We start from the raw sequence: 21,197 nt of genomic DNA on the forward strand, positions 1-21,197 counted from the left end.
TCCGTGACATTGTTCAGGAGGCAGCAACTCAATCCGTCCCAAAGAAAAAGAAATTCAAGAAAGCAAAGTGGCTGTCTGATGAGGCTTTACAAGTAGCTCACGAAAGAAGGGAAGCGAAAAGCAAGGGAGAAAGGGGAAGATATACCCAACTGAATGCAGAGTTCCAGAGAATAGCAAGGAGAGACAAGAAGGCCTTCTTAAATGAACAATGCAAAGAAATCGAGGAAAACAACAGAATGGGAAAGACTAGAGATCTCTTCAAGAAAATTGGGATCTCAAGGGAACGTTTTGTGCAAAGACGGGCATGATAAAGGACAAAGAAGGCAGGGACCTAACAGAAGCAGATGAGATTAAGAAGAGGTGGCAAGAATACACAGAAGAACTATACAGGAAAGATCTGAATGTCCCTGATAGCCATGATAGTGCGGTCACTGAACTTGAGCCGGACATCCTTGAGAGTGAAGTCAAGTGGGCCTTAGGAAGCATTAGTAACAACAAAGCTAGCGGAGATGACAGTATTCCAGCCGAGCTATTTAAAATCCTAAAAGATGATGCTGTTAAAGTGCTGCATTCAATATGCCAACAAATCTGGAACACTCAACAGTGGCCACAAGACTGGAAAAGGTCAGTTTACATTCCAATTCCAAAGAAGGGCAACGCCAAAGAGTGTTCAAACTACCACACAGTTGCGCTCATTTCACACGCCAGCAAGGTGATGCTCAAAATCCTACAAGCTAGGCTTCAGCAGTATGCGAACCGAGAACTACCGGAAGTACAAGCTGGGTTTCGAAGAGGCAGAGGAACTAGAGATCAAATCGCCAACATTCGCTGCATCATGGAGAAAGCAAGAGAATTCCAGAAAAATGTCTATTTCTGCTTCATTGACTACGCTAAAGCCTTTGATTGTGTGGATCACAACAAACTGTGGCAAATTCTTAAAGGGATGGGAGTACCAGACCACCTTACCTGTCTCCTGAGAAACCTGTACGAGGGTCAAGAAGCAACAGTAAGAACCAGAGATGGAACAACCGATTGGTTCAAAATTAGGAAAGGAGTACGACAAGGCTGCATATTGTCACCCTGCTTATTTAACTTATATGCAGAGTACATCATGAGAAATGCCGGGTTGGATGAATCAGAGGTCGGAATTAAGATTGCCGGGAGAATTATCAACAACCTCCGATATGCAGACGATACCACCCTAATGGCAGAAAGCGAAGAGGATCTCAAGAGCCTCTTGTTGAGGGTGAAAGAAGAGAGTGCAAAAGCTGGTTTGAAACTCAACATTAAAAAAACTAAGATCATGGCATCTGGCCCTATCACTTCCTGGCATATAGAAGGGGAAGAAATGGAAGCAGTGACAGATTTTACTTTCTTGGGCTCCAAGATCACCGCAGATGGTGACTGTAGCCATGAAATTAAAAGACGCTTGCTCCTTGGGAGGAAAGCTATGGCCAACCTAGACAACATAGTAAGAAGCAAAGACATCAACTTGCCGACAAAGGTCCGCATAATCAAAGCTATGGTTTTCCCAGTAGTAATGTATGGCTGTAAGAGCTGGACTATAAGGAAGGCTGAGCGCTGAAGAATCGATGCTTTCGAACTGTGGTGCTGGAGAAGACTCGTACGAGTCCCCTGGACTGCAAGGAGGTCAAATCAGTCCATCCTAAAGGAAATCAACCCTGACTGCTTATGGGAAGGACAGATACTGAAGCTGAAATATTTTGGCCACCTAATGCGAAGAGAAAACTCCCTGGAAAAGACCCCGATGCTGGGAAAGACTGAAGGCAAAAGGAGAAGGGGACGGCAGAGGATGAGATGGCTAGATAGCATCACCGATGCAATGAATATGAACCTGAGCCCACCCCGGGAAAGAGCGGAGGACAGGAAAGCCTGGCGTGCTATGGTCCATGGGGTCACAAAGTGTCGGACACAACTTAACGACTGAACAACACCAAACTAGCTCAGGGTCAACCAGAAAACTTCATGGCTAAATGGGGATCCTAACCCTAGTCTGATAACAAGCATGCACTGAGTAAAATCTTGTTGTTAATGCTTCTTTCAGTGTATCCAACCCTGTATCCAACAAGGCTTGCAAACCCCCCCCCCCCCGCTTTTCTTTCTGATTATACAGCCAAAGTTAAGAATATTAGTAAATACTTATGGTATCTGGAATTCACACATTATTTATCTAAAACTTGAGTGGATCTTCAGTTTCCAAAGGTAGCTTACAGAAAGCATTAAGTATCCCATAATTTAAGGCTATGTGAAGTTTTTCTTCGTAGGTTTCTCCAGTTCATCTGCAGTCTAATTTTTCCTCACCTCAAACTCAGTAATTTCCAATTAGCCACACAATTTACTTATATTTATTTATTTACAATATTTGTATACTGCTCCATATCTAAAACAGATTTCAGAGCAGTGAATAAAAAAGATAAAACAGTAAAAGAATAAAAAGACTGAAACACCATCTTAAAATCATGCTTTAAAAAAAACCAATTCTATATCTTTAACCCCCAAGAAATGAAATTTACCTCTTTTTAATGCTTCCAGAAGAAATGTGAGGTTTTCAGCAAAACTACCCTAAAAGAGAGCAAATTTTTAAAGTTAACTTAAACACAAAGTCAACTACCATCCAGTAACTTCCTTTATTTCAAAGCTTTCGTGTAGTTATGTTATGGCACTATCTGTGGTTTCATCTACAAAGTGTAATTAGCCATACTAGGAGTAATAAATGATGTGGAAAGCTACCCAAAGAGCAAGAAGAGCTTTGGATATTACAACTAGGCAGAGAAAGAGGATGCACTATTGACTTGCTTTCATGGACTTGCCTTTCTTCCGCTGTAACAAGAGGGAACTCCTATGGTTAGATGATCAAGTTCCAAGTGCGTTTTGAAAGTCGTATCTGGCTACTGGAGACATGCACAAGTTCCCACTTCACATCTTATCCAAAACAAAGGAAGCAGATGTGCAAGTCATTCTGGATGTGCTGATGGCTTCCAACTATTTTGCACAGTACATTTCTCCTGTTCTTACAACAGGAGTGTCATGTCAAAGTTTCATTATTGTCCTGTTAATTTACCTTAACTTTGATATCCCATGCCCAAATAAAACTGTATGCTTAGAGTTATGAAGGCAATCATATGAGCAGAACAGATGCCCATACTGGCTAGTGAAAGCCAATTGAGAGAGAATGTGTCTTTACGAGCTGATAAAGGTCCAAATTCAGTGAAAATTCTGGTTGCCTGGTTTCTGCTCCAAAACCCAGAACTCAGTGTAGATTCCCTTCCTAAAAAAATGTTCTGCAAGCAGTTGACCACTGTCTTCAATTACACCAGGTTTCTGGAACCCCGATAGTCTTGATTTCCAGACAGACTATACGTATGTGATATATGGGTACTCCCAACTTTATTGTATTTTGATATTTGCTGCATAATATTAGGATGTCAGATTTCCTTTAATTCCGATACAATCAGAGAAGGCTGAAGTTCACATAAACACCAAGAAAGCTATCTTCAACTTCCTCCATATAGAATAGGTTCGCACAACGCACTAACCCATGATGGTTTATTTTCTAGAACATCCCATGATGGGTTAGCGTGTTGTCTATGGGATGTTTGTCCCCCCCACGGTGGTTTGCTTCCCCCAAACAACCCATTCTGAGAGCTCACGGCCTGCAGTAGAGGTTGTTTATATCTATGGTGGGTTAGTGTGTTGTCTGTTGCACCAGCAACAGGAGGTCACCTACAGAGCTGCTCAGCAATAGCAGCCATAAATGCTGCCATTGCTTTGCTCAGAACAGATTGCGCTGCCATGGTTAAATCCTAATTCTTCCAAGGAAAAGCAAGGTCATGCAATTATCCAGTAGTGGATCTTGTGCCTCCCCATAACAGAAACCTGTATATTAAATTTCATCCCATTCCTGAAAACGTTCAAGGAGTTGGAGGCTCCCCACCCCTTTTGTTGCAGTGTTTCCACCTTGTAAGCATCACTCCTTTCCAGTCAGGCCACCCCTTCCCAACTCAGCATGTGCTTCCTCCCCTCCCTATAACCCACAAGACTGAACCCCCCATAACTTTTCATTGCCACCATCAGCCCCCACTTCCCACACACAAAATAGGTTTGCAATGCCCCCTGCAACATCCAACGCCTCCTGCAACCCAGAACTGATGCCAAAATAATGCCTTAGTAGATTCAAAACAGTATTAAACAAGTCAAAGAAGCTGCTTTGTATGCCAATAAAAACATTATTTTTATTCTGTGTGGTTGGTTTGCTGCTGGTAAGGGGGGAGCCCTCACCAGCAGGGAGGAGTAGTTTCATTTCCCCAGTTAAGTTTCATTCCTACTGGTGTGAAACAGTACTTTCAGTTTTAAGGGTATAAAGAGTCAGAAAGAGCAGAGCAGTAAGAGCAGAGTTGCGGAGACTAGAGCCTGAAGATGGAGCAGGAAGAAGCAGCGTGGCGAAGTCTAAGTACAGCTAGGGTAAAGGAACTTGCATTTTGCAACTTTTATTTTCTCTTAAGGCCTTTTTGTATCACTCAGCTCTACTGTGTAAAGAACTTTAGTTGTGATTTGCTTGCTTTAACTTACCAGTAACTCTTGCGGTTAAACCCTGTGTCTAGAGTATCAATTACCTCACGTCTAACAGCCTAAGCCACATGTTATTGGAAAGAGGAAGGTAAAAGGGGGAAGGTGGGACTCTTAAGGAGGCAAGAGAGCCTTAAGGAGTTTGTCAGGGGGTCCAGGTCATAAGGGGAACCGTGATAGGGGAAGCTGGCAGAGTCAGAAGAAGACAGCCCTGGCACGAAGCCAATCAGAGACAGGCTGCTATATAGCAGCAGCGCAAGGGATGGCAGGATATGGTTTCCACTGCAAAGGAAGCTGGGATACCTGCCCAGCTCGGTAGGAGAACTAGAGGAGGTGGAGGAGGGGTGGGTGGAGGTGAAATAAAGTACTCTGTGTAACTTGTTTGCCTGATGATCTGAAGGGAGCACACTAGGCTGTTTGCATAACCACCCACCCAGCATAACTTGCAACCCACTATGGGTTACCGTGATGTGTGAACCCAGCCATATTGTTGAGCATCCTTTTGTTAACTTCAATGATCACCCTGTTTGCTTAGTTACAAATTACTAGCTAGTTTAAGACAGGACTCACCCTTGATTTCTTATCATCCAGAAAATAATTAGACCCCATTACTAACTCATAATACAAGAAATATCAAAAAGAATTACATTAAAACACACTATTTGATTTTTAAATGTATGGTTATAGTTGCTGTACGCATTATGTTCATTTTGAAAATCTACCACAACACAGGCCCTATATAGTTTTATGTAACTTTTTTTTACTTACAAAAACTTTATCTCCAACCACATTTTCCAGATTTAGCTGTCTTGTAATCTCCTTAAGAGCAATTTTATCATTTGTCTGTAATAGCCCTAGAAGATAACAGCAAATACATATTCTAGATTTCACTTATCCTTTCTGTAACCCAACTGGATTCATGCAATTTTCTTACAAAGAAAAAAAGTACATACTTCATATTTATTAAAAAATAGCAGCAGGCAAATTAAATTTTAGACATGCTTTGACATGAATTGAGGTTTACATGCTCCCTCCCTCATCCCTACACACATTCAGATCCTGTTTAGAACCAAAGCTTGCAATTACACGTTCACCAGCAAATTATGATCTGCACACACATTGTATTGCAGAAACAGAATTGCAAACCATGATCATGATTTGCAATTCCTGGAGGGCACGTGCAAACCGTAGTTTATACATTCAAAGCTATGGTTTGCACTATAAATTAAATAATTGAATCTGAGCATGTGGCATGTTCCTGATCCTCTAAACCATTGTTTAAAGGTCAGGAATGTTACATCTGATGATATCACTATCATAAAATTGCCCTATGTTAAGGTAGCACAATGGAGAGTTCATGTACAATTCTGTCACTGCTCTCAGTGGGCATTATGGCAACAATAGGGATACTTCCTTGCAATTATTACACGCAGATTAGAGCTAACTTATAAGGCTCAACTAGACCCATCTTCAAGAAAATGCGATTTAGTGACCAAATGTTATACTACTTACCATTTAAATGAACCTGCAAGATATTATCCCTTATTTGCTTTACTTCCATGAGATTTTTTAAGACATGAGATGTTAACTAGGAAGGAATAAAATAAGTTTACTATATATAGTAAAAGAGGTTGATGCCATGTGCTTATTACATTCAAGTTTTAAAACTGAAACAAGATTTTTATTGATGCCATACTACTATAAACAATTACTGACTTGAGGTTGGCTCCTGAGCTGCCCTTCTTCAAACAGAAAGTATCCTTCCATTTGCGAAAACGACTGCAATCCAGCAAAAGCTACCACCAGAGGAAGAAAATTTTCACTGTGTCATCTCCAGTGCTGCTCTGAAGGATCCCCCACTCCTCTGAAACATATTTTCAGGCAGATGCAGAAGGAAGGATCAGCAAAAATGCATTCCCCTTTCCATCAGCAGGAGTATCCTCTAAATGGGCATTTTAGCATTTTAGCTTTCTAAATTTTTATCTTTGCTGTTTTAAATCTATATTTTAAACTCCTGTACTGCTGCTAGGTTTTATTGTGGTTGTATTGTTATATTGTGGTTTTAATGTTCTATATATTTTAAATTGTTTTATTGTGTGTTGTTTGGTTTTAATTTTTGTGAACCGCCCAGAGAGCTTCAGCTATTGGGCGGTATAGAAATGAAATAAATAAATAAATAAATAAATAAATACTTTCAGGTCTCAACTCCCTTCCCACTGCAGTCCCATGATCCTAAAAATCTGTTCCAGAGGAAAAGGGAAAAGAAGTGGGGAAAGAAGGGTATGTGGTATGAGGGGCTGCAGGGGGAAAATTAGCAAAAACAACTCCGATTTCCATTTGTAGAATCCTCCATTGAATCCAAGCCCTTTCTGTGAAGGGAAGGATTCATTTGGAACCAAACAAATAATTGTCTATTTAGAGTTAAGTATACTCCTGGCTCCAGATAAAAGAATACATCAGGCAGTATTCCATGGGCCACAACTGCTAACATAAATTACACTGCACTTCTGTAAAATACATCTAGTGCAATATTAATAGCGTTAGCTGGTGCGCTATTGGCATTGTGCTAGAGGTAGTTTGCACTAGCACAACGTAAATTATGTTAGCGGTTGCACTCTGTTGGATACGGCCCATCAAGTGGAATGGAACGTATTTGTTGCAGTTTTATAGTTACTTCATAAGCATGCTGAAAGATTGATGGTATGACACAGAAAAGAAAAATGTTAAGAAATCAGAACACACCAATGCAATTTTCTGGAAGCCACAGTGATATCCAGCAGCAAAAACAATGCCCATCTCACAAACCAATTTTTTTTTAACTCTGTATGATTTTCGTTTTTGCACATACAAAAGTTTTACTAAAAGGATAACGCCAGAGGCTTGATCCTGTTCAGGCTGGATAGTCCCCACCACAGGGACATGTACTCCCATCTGCCCTGTGGGAAGGATGCTGATGAGTTTGTTTTGATATTATCATTATTTTAATTTTATTTGTAAGCCAGCTTGAAAGGATTTGTATACTTAAAAGGTGGGCTATGAGTGAGGAAAACAAATAAAAACAAGAGATGCGGAATATCATTTTTCTAAGAGGGATCAGTCATGAAGCATGCCAGATTTAACTACTAAGGAAACAGTGAAATGAAGTTTAGTTAGAAAATAGTTTTATTTATAAAACTTACAAACTGCTTTTCTATTCAGTGAAATATAGAATAAAAGATGTAAACTATAGCAACACTATAAACTATAGAAACCCTAATACAATAGCACATTTGGAGGCTAAAACCAGCCCCAATATTTGAAAACAAAAACAACTGAAGAAATTAAAGTAAGGTTAATAGCTCTAAGAGTTACATTTATATACACAGGTTGCTGAATTTTGTTCAACAGGTTGAGCAAGTATAATGAACAACAGCAACTTTAGCTGGATTCTCCTCTTACTCATAACTGGAAACCCAGTTTGTCATTTGCCCTAACACAATGACACAGTTGGATACTGCCCAATATGTAAATCCTTAAAGAATTAAAAATATTACCAAAGACTTTCCTGATCCCCGAGGTCCAATAATGAGCACAGAGTTGCTTTCACCATGGATTGCAGTCCGTTTTAACAGCTCAAGTAAATCCCTGTGGGGGGTGAACACATATAACTGATCAGTGAAAAAATTCACTGATCAAATTTCCTCTCAAGTAGAGAAAGAAATTTGCCATAAAATATATATAAAAAAAACAAAAGTAACTACATGTCAGAAAAGGTAGCACTATGCTGCAGATACCTGAGGATTCCAGATGCTGCTATTGAATCTATGAAAGAGGTCTAGGAAGGGATTCTCCCATATTGGAAGAAACATGTATTCTCAATATGACCGATGTTAATGATTAAAAATAATTAAACTGATAAAATGAAACAGGACATTTCAAAAGAATACTGTGAGAGTAAAGATCTCTTGTGACTTAGCCTACCTTCCTTCATCCTCCTAGAAAGCACATTATACGGCAACATAGCAAGGACTGCAGCCAGCGTGATGTAGTGGCTGTTGGATTAGGACTGGAAAGACCCAGGTTCAACCCTCCACTTAGCCACGAAGCTTTAAGAACACAAGAACAACACCGCTGGATCAGACGAAAGGCCTATCTTATCCAGCATTCTGTTCCACGGTGGCGTATCAGATCCCTGTGGGAAGCTGACAAGCAGGATGCATGTGCAACAGCACCCCATCCCACTTATGCTCCTCAGCAACTTGTATTCAGAGGCATAACGCCTCTGACACAAGAGATTGTTGAGAGACAAACTAGCCAGAGTTTTAACCCAACAAGCCCAATTATGTGCGAACTGGGACATCGTGTGTTAGGGTAAGAACCACCCCTACCCTTTTCAACAGTTGATCATTAGTTTTGTGGTGCTGCATGAAGACCATGCTACTGCAGCAGCCATCTGTTAGACCAGGATAGCACTGTGATTCAAGGAAAGCTGAGCTTCCATTTGATGTCTTGAACAATTGCTACTAGCAACACTCCTTTCTCATATGTTTTGGTTTTTTAAGAGTCTCTTTGAGGGTATCTTTAACAGTGGATTGGATCCAGATCTGCTGTTCTGCAAACAGAAGGGCTTCTCTGTTGACAGAAGTGAACTGCATTTAGTGCAAGCTCCTGGTCCATTAGCTGGATACTCAAGTGGGCAGAATGTGATTTTTGCTGATTTCCCCTTCCTCCCTGCAGCCCCCATGCCACCTTCCACACTGTTACGGAGGGTTCCTAAACCCTCTCAAGACTTGGGGGGGGGGGCAGTGGGAGAGAAAATTGGCAAAAATCACATCCTCCATCCACAGTGTCCAGTTCATGGAGTTCTGCTCCATTCAATTCTAGATCCAACCCAATTGTTTTTGGACAAATCTTTAAAATACAGTCTTCAAAATCCAGGGACCAGTAAAGGAGTTGTCTGAAACAAAAGTAACGAGATTTCTGCTTACCTATATTGCAGCTCAGTTCCAAACAACTTTCCAGTTGTACTCTGATGGCAAAATCTTTCACGTAATAGCCTTTGGACCTGTGAACATTCAGTTATAGAGCTATCAAGCATTAAAAAATAACACAGCCAACTGTCAATTACTCTGGCAATTTTGTCCTTTCCTGTGGGGCTTGATAAGATACAAATATGATGCGATTCAGGAAATAAGATATCTTTCAGAGACATTTTGGTAACATTTAATGTATCACATGTTTCTGGGCGGCATATGAGGCAAAGTGTTGCCTATTGAGTGGAAAACTATATATTTATTATTAACAATATTTATGAACTGTTTACATTTTAAAAATTTCTAGGTGATATACAAAACAGTACAAAACCATAATAAAATACTATACATTATTACTGTATACTGAAGACAAGGCAACTGCTATAACAAAAGCTTGTTCAAATAAGTACATTTTCAGTAGATATCAAGAACTCTGAAGGGTTGGTGTGTCTGATTTGTACTGGTAGGAAGTTCAGAGAGTGGGTGATATTAAAGGCCTAATTCCAAGCCATCATGGACTGGATCTCCAAAAAAAAAACCCTTAGGCAATACCAGGAAAGTATCTCTTGATGAGTACAGTAGCCAAACAAGCAGGTAGGGCTTCAAGTAATCTCTTAGGTATCCTGGTCCAGAATTGTTTAGGGCTTTGTAAACAAGTACCAACACCTTAAACCCAGCTGAGTCACATATAGGCAAGAAGTTCCCTCAGCACAGGTTTATATTCTGGTGATAAACCGCTCCCGTTACGAACCTGGCTACAGCATTCTGCACGAACTGCAGCTTCCGGACCAGCTTTAAGCACGTACAACTCCACATAAAGTGCATTTCAATAATTGAGATTTGAGGTTACCAATACACAGCTCACAGTGATCAAGCTGTCCCTGTCCAGTGATGGCGATAGTTGTCTTACCAGCTGAAGCTTGTAAAAGGTACTTCTAACTATCGAAGATGCCTATGCCTCCAGTGACAGAGCTGGATTAAGGACCATGGCCAGACTATGCACCTGCTCCTTCAGGGGGAGTGTAAGGACAGGAAGTGAACCAATTCTCAGGCACGGGAACCATTCAACCATAGAGCCTCTGCCTTGCCATGGTTCAACTCAGTGTATTGGCCTTCATCCAACCCATTACTACATCCAAACACCAGTACAAGGCTTGCACAGGCTTCCCTGATTCATACTCCACTCAAGTGAAAAAAGGAACAGAAAGAAGGATGGAGAGGCAAAGACTGCCTTCATAGCTCCTTCTGTTCTGCTGGGCATCTGCTGGCAGAGCACTGGATGTTTGGAGTGCTCGAAAGGAGGTGCTCCTTCAAAAAATAATGGGATGGCTCTCTAAGGCAGTGGTCTCCAAAGTGGGGTGCATGCACCCCAGGGGGTGCACAAGACGATCCACTGGGGTGCACGAGCCACCTGATAATTGAGCAGCCTCCTGCTGCCTAACGAGCTGCCATTGTGTGCAATGATGGCAGCAGCAGACACAGCAGAATGGTACAGGAGCTGAGAGGGAAGTTTCATGGTATTTCTTTCTCAGCTCCAGTCCTACCCTGCCTCTGCCGCAGCCACTGAGAGCAACTGTGCCAGTCTCTGCCAGGAACGACAGAGGAAGGCGCAGTGGCTTGCTTGGCCATGGCACCGGATCAGCTGCCATCCTGCCAAAGGACAGCAAATTGCTGACCTTTTCTATGATGACAAGTGGCTGTCAGTAGTATGCTACCTACCAGATATTTTTGAAAAAATAAACACACTTAATCTGTCCCTTCAAGGTAAAGGTGACGTTTTAACAATGAATGAGAAAGTATCTGCTTTTTGAAAGAAACTTGTGCTATGGAAAGAGCATTTTGAAATTGATGTTTGAAATTTTACTATCAGTATGGGATTTTGTTGCTGAAGACATTGTGTGTCACCTATAAAAACTCTCATATCTGCACACTTAAACTTAGAAGCAGAATTTTCTAACCTGTTTAAAAATCTTCCAAACAAAGAGTTTGTTTGTTTTGAACCCATTTGTTAAAACTATAAAAATACAACACCTTCTGGTTAGTTTGCAAGAACAACTGATTGACATCAAGGAAGACTGAAGCTTATCAGCTGAATTTCAACAAAAACCTTTGCATAATTGGTGGATGGGAGTGAAAAATGAGTATCATTTAGTAAGTGCAGCCAATGATGCACTTCTTCCATTAGAATCTACGTATCTTTGTGCTTTTTCTGCTATGATAGCCATTAAAACCAAGTACTGAAATAAACTGAACTTAGAAACAGACCTTCGAATCGCTGTATCACAAAGTGTTAAACCAATATTTTCAAACATAATGAAGCATATGCAATCACATTGCTCTCATTAAAAAATATTATTAATAATATTTTTAGTGAGAGCAAAAAGGGGTTTTACACCATTAATAAATAAAATAAAGTATTTTAAAATTTAATATTATTTCTTTATCTCAACCTTTTTAATTTCTATTTTGTGTATATGTTTTATAATGTACATAATATATTACTACAGTACTGTATTTGCTGAGTAGCATAGCACAGACCAAATGGGTTATTAAACAAGAATCGCTGGGGGGGTGGGGGAGAGAGAGAACTGAGAGATTAGCAAAAGCTACAACTGAGGATACCACAGGACAGGCAATCTTTCATGATACAGCATACTGCCTAATCCTGTGATTTCTGCCAAAAACAAAGAAAAAAATAATGAATAATGCTACATCTCTACCCACTATGAAAACAAGATCGTATAATTAGTGCAGGCTTACACATTCAGACCTCAGGTTGAATGGTTAGCTGAAATCTGTGGATGGTGGTGCATGCACAGGTACAATCAGATGTTAAGGAGTAATCATTTGTATAGAGTTTTATCAGCCATATGAGTGTGCATGTGTGTGAGTGATAGCAAAACACTGAATACATACACCAGGCAATCTGTACATAGGTGTGGGCAGATATATACACATAGCCCACTGCTGTACACACATAATTTATACAAATAAGTATATATACTGAACAATGTGCAAATAGGCTGTGTGTACCCAATCAGGGCAAGTCACCAAATTATAACTTTGTTCCTCATATTCTAGGAATATTCAATATCAAAAAATTAGTTACATTACTAACCTTTGAGATACACTCTCCATTTGTATCCTCCTTCAACTTACGTTTACTCATTGTGATTCACACCCTAAAAGAGGGGAAATACTGTATGTTACAGGGGAACTTCCTCAAGCACACAAGACTCCAGTTAACTCCCGATTCATAGTTGATTGTTCAAAACAGGGTGCAGAAGAAGTCTAAAAAAAGAACGGAAATTTGTAAATCTGGGCCCCCAAATAAGCTGTGGACCACTTCAAATTATACACCTCACCAAAAGACTGTTCCCTACAAGATGCCTGCCAATTTGTGGCCAGTTGAAAACTTCATCTCCGTGTAAGCGCTCTGAAGTGTGATGCCAACACACGTATTATTTCCTTATTATTTGTAACATATATGCATGAATATATGAACTGACGGATTTGCACCCTGAAGACAGACATGGGCTACCCCAATGTATACAATCCCAGTTAGTGCAGAAATAAAACTTTGGGCCAGGTACAATAGTAAAGCATCGCACTGGGGCCAGATACCTGATATGGTTTCAGGCAGCCTTAAGTTTAGTTTGAGGTACAAACCCCCAGTTTCTACCTTCATCAGTATTTTTATTTATTTTTATAATAATTTACAAATAATTACAATCTAGCAAAATCATTCTACAACTCTAGTCAAACTATAACACATTCAACATGTAAGTAGAATAAATATCAATATTGTGACAACATACCTAGAATAGTAATATTATGCACATAAATCAAATATAAGCCTTAAACATATAATATTTAAATAGCATTAAATCATACACAGCAATAAATATGGATTATCCAGGAACTTGTTGTTCCAAAAAGGAAATAAACAGACTCCAGTTTTCTATGAACTTATTTTTCTGTGATCTCCTTTCCTTAACTATGTTAGTTACTTTGATCAAATACAGGTAATTTATAGAGCGGTATCACCATAGATGGGGGTAGGCAACTTGGGGCCCTCCAGATTTTTTGCCAGAACTCTCATCAGCCTCAGCCAGCCAGCATGGCAAGCAATTTGCCCATCCCTGCCATATATAGTACTTTACAAAGTACACAGAATCATAGAATAGTAGGGTTGGAAGGGGGCTATAAGACCATCGAGTCCAACCCCCTGCTCAATGCAGGAATCCAAGTCAGAGCATCCCTGACAGATGGCTGTCCAGCCTTGTCTTGAATGCCTCCAGTGTGGGAGAGCCCACCACCTCCCTAGGTGATTGGTTCCACTGTCATATTGCTTTAACAGTCAGGACATTTTTCCTGATGTTCAGCCGGAAACTGTCTGCCTGTAACTTGAGCCCATCATTCCATGTCCTTAGGGATGTCAGAGAATTCCGCGACGGATCTCAGTGAGGCCGAATGCCAGTGCATTCGGCCCCCAAAATCCATCACGGAACGAAGCCCCTGCCCCCCCACCCCACGAAAGGCACACGGGACCAAGTCCCCGCTGCCCCCACCCCACGAAAGCCACGCGAAACGAAGCACTTACCTGCTCCCGTCCATGCTGCTTTGCGAATGGCAGCCGTCCTGCGGCCGCCATTCGCTTCGTCTTCATAGATGTAAGTATTTACGTAGCCTATCACAGCTAATGCAGGGACACCATTCGCGCCCCTGCGGAGGCCGTGATAGGCTACATAAATACTTACATAGCCTATCACGGCAGAAGGGGAAAAAACCTAGCTTACGCAAATGGCAGCAGCTACCGCCATTTGCATATGCTGGATTCCCCCCCCCCCCCGCCATGATAGGCTATGTAAGTATTTACGTATCCTATCATGGCTCAATACAGGGTCGCAAATGGTGGCGGCTATGACAGCTGCCATTTGCGTCCCTGCAGGGCTGCCCAGAGGCTGGATATCCAGCTGTGGGCGGCTGGGGCCAGCTGGCAGCTCCACAGCTTGGCTGCGGAGCGGAGCCAGCCAGGCAAGATTCCAGGGGGGAGGACTGGATCGCCTCCCCCCCCTGTCGAGGATTCCAGGGGGAGGGATGGAGCGCCTCCCCACCACCATGGATTGCCCAGCACGGAGCCAGGTAGGTGTTTCATACATCCCTACGTGTCCTGCACTCTGGGATGACCGAGAAGAGATCCTGGCCTTCCTCTCTGTGACAACCTTTCAAGTACTTGAAGAGCGCTATCATATCTCCCCTCAGTCTTCCCTTCTCAAGGCTAAACATGCCCAGTTCTTTCAGTCTCTCTTCATAGGGCTTTGTTTCCAGTCCCCTGATCATCCTCACTGCCCTTCTCTGAACCCTCTCCAGCCTGTCTGCATCCTTCTTAAAATGTGGTGCCCAGAACTGGACACAGTACTCCAGATGAGGTCTAACCAGTGCTGAGTAGAGGGGGACTAGTACTTCCTGGGATTTTGAAGCTATGCTTCTATTAATGCAGCCCAAAAGAGCACTTGCCTTTTTTGCAGCCACATCACATTGTTGGCTCGTATTCAGCTTGTGATCGACAACAATTCCAAGATCCTTCTCGCTTGTAGCGTTCTTGAGCCACGTAGCACCCATTTTGTAACTGCATTTGGTTTCTTTTTCCTAGGTGCAGAACTCCGCATTTATCCCTATTAAATATCATTCTGTTGTTTTCTGCCCAGTGCTCCAGTCTATCAAGATCACTTTGAATTTTGTTTCTGTCTTCCAAAGTATTACCTATCCCACCCAATTTACAACCTACAAGCAGATAGGCCCCCGTTCCAAGGGGCTTGCATCTATAATTTTAAAGAAGCAAGGCAGGACCAATTTACATGACACATGTTAAAGTCACATTTTGAGGACAGAAATGGGAGCAATGTCTGAATGGCAAACAGTCTTCAAGGATTGAGCCTCTTCTCAAAAAGAATGTATTTACAGTTTATGCCACCTCCATATAATCTACAGGTTGCCAATACTCATCAGCCGTACAATCCAATTTTTGTTTTTAAATTTGCCCTCAAAACTTAACAGTTTCTTTATCCAATGAGGGGGGAGACATATATGCAAAAATGTCATAGAAGGGCACCCATACCTGAACAGTTCTTTTTTGTGTGTTTTGTCTATAGGTCTTATTTTGACAGGGCTAGTCATTTCATTTCTTTCTTTCCTTCCCCATAGCTGAAGCTCTTTGGGTGGTTCACAAAAATTAAAAACCATTAAAATACATTATATAAAATATAAAAACCATTCACATGACATAAAACAAATAACACACACACCAACAACATATATCTAAAACAATTTAAAACTATCAGACAGAGTCAATCAAATGACTCATTATACGCTGCCAAATGCCTGAAAGATGGCAGTTTTAACCTGGAACTGAAAAGATGACAATGTTGGCACGAGGCAGGCCTCGTCAGGGAGATTAGTCCACAAATGGGGAGCCACCACCAAAAAGGTCCTCTCCCCTGTTGCCGCCCTCTGAGCCTCCCTTGGTGGAGGCTCCCAAATGAGGGCCTTAGATGCAGAGCATAGGGTGTGAGTCGGTTCATGCCAGGAGAGGCGTTCTTTCAGGTACTGTGGTCCTGAGACATGTACGGCTTTATAGGTCAAAACCAGCACTCTGAATTGGGCTCAGAAGCATATTCCTAAGGGAAATCAACCCTGAGTGCTCATTGGAAGGACAGATACTGAAGCTGAAGCTCAAATATTTTGGCCACCTAATGCAAAAAGAAAACTCTCTGGAAAAGACCCTGATGCTGGGAAAGACTGAAGGCAAAAGGAGAAGGGGACGGCAGAGGATGAGATGGCTAGACAGCATCACTGACGCAATGAATATGAACTTGAGCACACTCCGGGAGAGAGCACAGGACAGGAAGGCCTGGAGTGCTGTGGTCCATAGGGTCACGAAGAGTCGGCCACGACTGAACAACAGAAGCATATAGGCAACCAGCACAAGTGGGCCAGAATCAATATTATAGGTTCAGACTTTCTGGTCCAAGTTATCAGTCTGGTGCATTCTGCAGAAGGGTTTAGAATCTTTATATCTTCTCTACAATAATACTTCATGAGTACAGCACCGTTGATGTCAGCGAAACTGCTTTGAAGTGGAGCTGAACTGCATCTTTAGGGTAGCATCCCCAGGAGTCACATGTGGCTTCTAGGTGTTCCCTTGAGTCTCGACAGCTTTATGCCCCAGAAAAAAAGAACTTAGGATGCAATCCTCTGCATATTTATACAGAAAAAAATCCTACAACTCCCACCCACCATGTCCCAGCCAGTCATGTTATCTGGGACATTCTAGGGCCTGTAGGGTGTTTTTCTGTCTAAACATGCATAGGATTATACCCTTAGTCACACACTAAAAGCTATTTGGGATAATGCAGAAAACAAATGAAGTACAGCCTCAAACAGCAAAATCAGCAAATGCCTGGGACTGAGTAAGCCAATTGCATGGCCTGGGTCTACCAGGTCCAGATCCTGCAGAATTCCACAAGGTGTGAATCTTTCCTCCCATCAAGCCCCTCCATGCAGTTAATACAAACTGCCACCACTGGAGAAATTCTGTCTTTGGTGCAACTTCACAGACAGACTTAGGCACCTTAACACTTCTCATCCACTAAGAAAAGCATTAAAGGGGCCCTGCTGGGTCAGACCAGCAGCTATGTGAAGCCCACAAGCGGAACGTGAGGGCAACAGCGCTCTGGCGCTGTTGCTCCTCAGCATGTGGCCTCTGATCCTGGAGACAGCACATAGTCACCGTGACCAGTAGCCGGTCGCAGCCTTATTCCCCTTCTATTTAAAGCCTTCGAAGTTGGTGGACGTCACCACATGTTGGAGAAGCGAATTCCATAGTTGTAACTATTCACCGACTGGATACCCCTAGCACGCACAGGCAACACGAAAGGGGGGAAACCCGTTAACTGCCCCCTCTCCTCCAGAATGGGAACGCGTCGGAGCCCCCCCTCCCCCCGGCAAGGCGAGTGGGGAGAAGGAAGAGGAGGGGAACGGGCAGTCACCAAGGCTCCCTTGAACTGCCTCGGACCCCCCCGCTCAACGGTGAGGAAATTAAAATTCAAAAACAAACGAAGCGGCGAGAATTCTAAGCCCATCCCCGCCCTGCTCCCCGCAGCTGCCGCGTGGCCCCTACCACCTTCCTTCCCCATCGCTACCCACGGCAGCCACAGCCAGATCTCAAGGGCGCGCGCATTCGCCGTTACCGCGCTCCGCTCGCCGTTATTTCTCCGGCTCGCCGCCAAGCAGAAAACGCCTCTCAGCAACCCCGCACACCCCTCTGCCACGTGACTGTGAGTGAATATGTGTGTGCGCGCGGGTGCACTTATACACACGCACCTCCACCTCCTCCTCGTCGCGTACCTCCGCAAGACTCTCCTCCTCTTTGCCTCCACCCATTTGCTTACTTCCGCTTTACCTTCTGATTTCCCCGCCCACAACTTCCGGCCCCCTTCCTTCCATCTTTTCGGAATCCTTTTCCGGGTTCGCTCGCAGCGCGGGGCATTGTGGGAGGCAACCTTTTTTCCCTCCCCCTCCTTCAACCCAGCGAGCTCCCTTGGGGCGCATGCGCAGTGACAGCCTCCCATCTTTCTCCCAGCCAGAACCAGAGCCTCAGCAGCAGCTGATGATGAAGAAGAGAGGGAAGGGGGAGAATGGGGGGACCTTTTATTTATATTGTTAAAGGGACAGAGCACTAATTCCACCTTGAATTGGTTTGTGGGGAGGGTTTGGCCTGAGGAGATTGAGTTTCTCCCCCACCCTCAGCCTAGCTAGAGGATCCCAGAGAGACATAGCGAGAGAAGGAGAGTTTCTTCCCCCGCTTTGGCCGTCAGAGAAGAGAGAAAAGAGACCAAAAGCCTCTTAGCAACATAACCTCGTCTCCTTCTCCACTACTATTGCTGCTGCTGCTGCTTTTTGGCCCTGGCTGGAGACACCTCACCACACACACAGGAGGAGCAGCCGCCAGTTCACCAGCTTCCCCCCCTCCACTCTCCCCTCCTCCCCCTTTATTACCCTTTGTGTGTGGCTCTCTCTCCACTGCTCCAGGAAAGGAATAAAAGTGGGGTGCAGCCAAGGTAAGCCTGTCTATGTATGGGAAAGGGAGGTAAGGCAAGCAATGCCTTCTACTCTACAATTTCACTCTCAGGCAAACGGATCTGGATAGTGGGAGGGTGTTTGCTTTCTTGATTCTGTCTTTATCTTTCTCTCTCTTTTTACTTTTGAGGATAGAAGCAGCTTGATTGTTTCCTGGTGAGAAAAGTGGTGGTTTTATTTCTAATTTAAAAAAAATTAGGGGTGCAGATTAAAAAGTGTCAGTACTGTGTTTTATTCTAAGTAACACAGGATACCAATTTTTGCTCATTAGCTAGGTATAGAGAAATCTCTTATTTGTGTCCTGTCTTGGGTTTTGTTGTTTTTTTATTCCTTAGTATGTAGTCTAGTGTCATAGTTTTTTGGTTTTGGACATTTTGTTCTGGTGTTGATGCTTTGCTTCTGGTGTACACAAAACTCTTTCAAACTTCTATTCAGTGTTTTTCATAGAAGAATTTTATCAGTATTTACTGTTGGTGGTCTTGAGAAGTTTCCTTTACTATGCAGAGAGGAAGATGTATCAAAAGATGTCTTTAAAAAGCATTTCCTTGGCTATTTATTCCTTGGCTATTTATTCCTTGGCTATTTATTCCTTGGCTATTTATTCCTTGGCTATTCATCACAACTGAAGTGATACTGGTATGTTTTGAATGTTGGCAATATGAAATTAAAACACCTTTATTTGTTGTCTTGTCTCTCTATTTCTGTGTATAGTTAATTGTTTCAGGTTATATCAGTTTTGAAGTCCTGACCTTCCAAATGCTCTTATGCTTACTATTAAGCAAAATAATATTTCATCTTTTTAGCATGGTAAAGGATCTGGCTCTAAATAATACTATATGAAGGAGTGAATCTCAGTATTTATATGTTATCATGTAAGGTTCTGCTAAGTGCTCTTATTTGTCTTTAAGTTGTTAAGAATCAAACTTATTTAGCGGGACTGATATTTTACATGGTGATGAGAATTAAAACCCCACCCCAGTCCTATATGCATTTATGTATGTATAAATCCCATTGATTTGGAGGAATACTTCTCTTTTAAGTGTCTTTCAGATTTGCAGCTTGACCAATTTAAAGTCCAAATTCGGGTTTTAGTTTCAAAAGTGGAGAAGGAGCTTGGAAAATATGTTAACTGTTACAAGTCATACTTGCTACAGCAAGGGCAGCTCTTTTGTGAGGTTGTTGCCTTTGTGTTTTTATTCTGAAATATTTTGTTTAAAGTAAGGGGATATTGTGCTGTCAGATTACTAAAGCCTGCAAGGTATGTTTGAACTGTGATATGTGCACAGATGGCCTATGCATTTCAGTAGGCCTAGGGAATCTGACCAAAGTAAAATGCAGCTTGATATGTACTGCTTCCTTACTCTAATATTTGAAGTGAAGTCAACAAATAATTCTTGCATCCTGAATACCTTCTCTGATAACATAATTCATTGGCAAAATGTGCCTTTTATAATCCTGGTGGCAACATAAAACAAATATTTTTAATCAAGTCAGAGATGATTAGTAAAAAAAAAAAAAAAACTTGGAAGGGTACTAGGACACATGTTGTAGAAAAGCTTAAGTTGTACCTTGGAAGAACTGTTTGCCATCAGTATTTACAGTGTGAAAGGTAACGTGCTTTTTGAAGAACAGAATAGAATAGTGTGTGAAGTAATATTCCCTTTAAGTGGGTACTATATTTTTAACAGGGTGTCTTTTTAGGCTTAAGAAAAACTGGACACTTAGGATAAAGTTATTTCTAGGTTCTAAGATAGCATTTTTCCCGTAATACTGTTTTAATAGTTCCATTTTTCTTTTTGATATCACATACATGGAGAAACCTGAATTGGGATTGCAAGTATATTTATTTATTCGCAACATTTGTATTCTGCTCCACATCTAAACAAATTAAATATTGCTCTAACATAAGATCTATCCATACCCAAATAGGACCCATGAATATTATTATTGTTTAGAAGGAATTATTTTCATTTCTAAACTGACTGAATAATTTTAAGGGTAGACAAATAATGTAATATAACTTCAATTAGTTTTTTGTTACACATCAGAATCTTCTTATTTGATTATAGTAATTAGTGTTTTAATTCATATTTTACATTTCTAAGGAATTGATTTTAACATCTAAAGTTATAGTCCTAACCATACTTTGAGTTGAATGGAACTTATTTTCATCAGACTTCGTTCCAAGTGAATGTGTTTATGATCAGGGTTTAACACAGCAACCCTATATATGGATACTTGAGAATAAGTCTCATTGAACTCCACAGAACATACTGTGAAGTAAACATATATAGAATAGGGGTGCAAGGTGGAAGTTTACAAACAATTATACATGTTTAATTTTGAGCTGTTGAGTAGATCTAAATAGCAGACCTTATTATATGGATAGGCCTTTTCAAAGGTAGAGCTTTATTAATTTCAAGGCTATGTTCCTCTGAAACAGTGCAATGTATACAG

At 41.7% G+C, this 21,197-nt stretch overlaps 2 protein-coding genes across 23 annotated transcripts in view; one reads left to right on the forward strand and one right to left on the reverse strand.

The window, feature by feature from the left end:
- ORC4 (origin recognition complex subunit 4) overlaps positions 1-18,065 on the reverse strand; it is a 34,788-nt gene extending 16,723 nt beyond the window's left edge. For 4 of the 19 annotated variants that reach the window (XR_014784341.1, XR_014784342.1, XM_084810042.1 and 1 more), the window contains exons 1-5: positions 9,555-9,871; positions 8,121-8,211; positions 6,100-6,175; positions 5,356-5,441; positions 2,535-2,583 (exon numbers count right to left, since the gene is read on the reverse strand). Coding sequence is in view for 13 of the 19 variants with exons in the window: in XM_084810042.1 (XP_084666168.1) it covers positions 2,535-2,583; positions 5,356-5,441; positions 6,100-6,175; positions 8,121-8,211; positions 9,555-9,778 (526 nt within the window). In the remaining 6 variants the exon portion in view is untranslated. Of the gene's footprint in view, positions 1-2,534; positions 2,584-5,355; positions 5,442-6,099; positions 6,176-6,303; positions 6,455-8,120; positions 8,212-8,547; positions 8,673-9,554; positions 9,872-12,717; positions 12,891-15,119; positions 15,252-17,851 lie in introns of those variants that run through there. The other 15 variants (XR_014784330.1, XM_084810063.1, XM_084810151.1 and 12 more) reach the window with 9 other exon arrangements.
- A 104-nt stretch (positions 18,066-18,169) lies between these two features.
- Positions 18,170-21,197, forward strand: part of MBD5 (methyl-CpG binding domain protein 5) — a 170,640-nt gene continuing 167,612 nt past the window's right edge. For all 4 annotated transcript variants that reach the window (XM_084810204.1, XM_084810251.1, XM_084810214.1 and 1 more), the window contains exon 1: positions 18,170-18,721. The gene's annotated coding sequence lies outside the window, so the exon portion shown is untranslated. The remainder of the gene's footprint in view (positions 18,722-21,197) is intronic.

This window comes from Heloderma suspectum, chromosome 1 (assembly GCF_057233095.1).
Source record: "Heloderma suspectum isolate Gila_16-S chromosome 1, 16-S_ref, whole genome shotgun sequence".
Classification (NCBI taxonomy): domain Eukaryota; kingdom Metazoa; phylum Chordata; class Lepidosauria; order Squamata; family Helodermatidae; genus Heloderma; species Heloderma suspectum.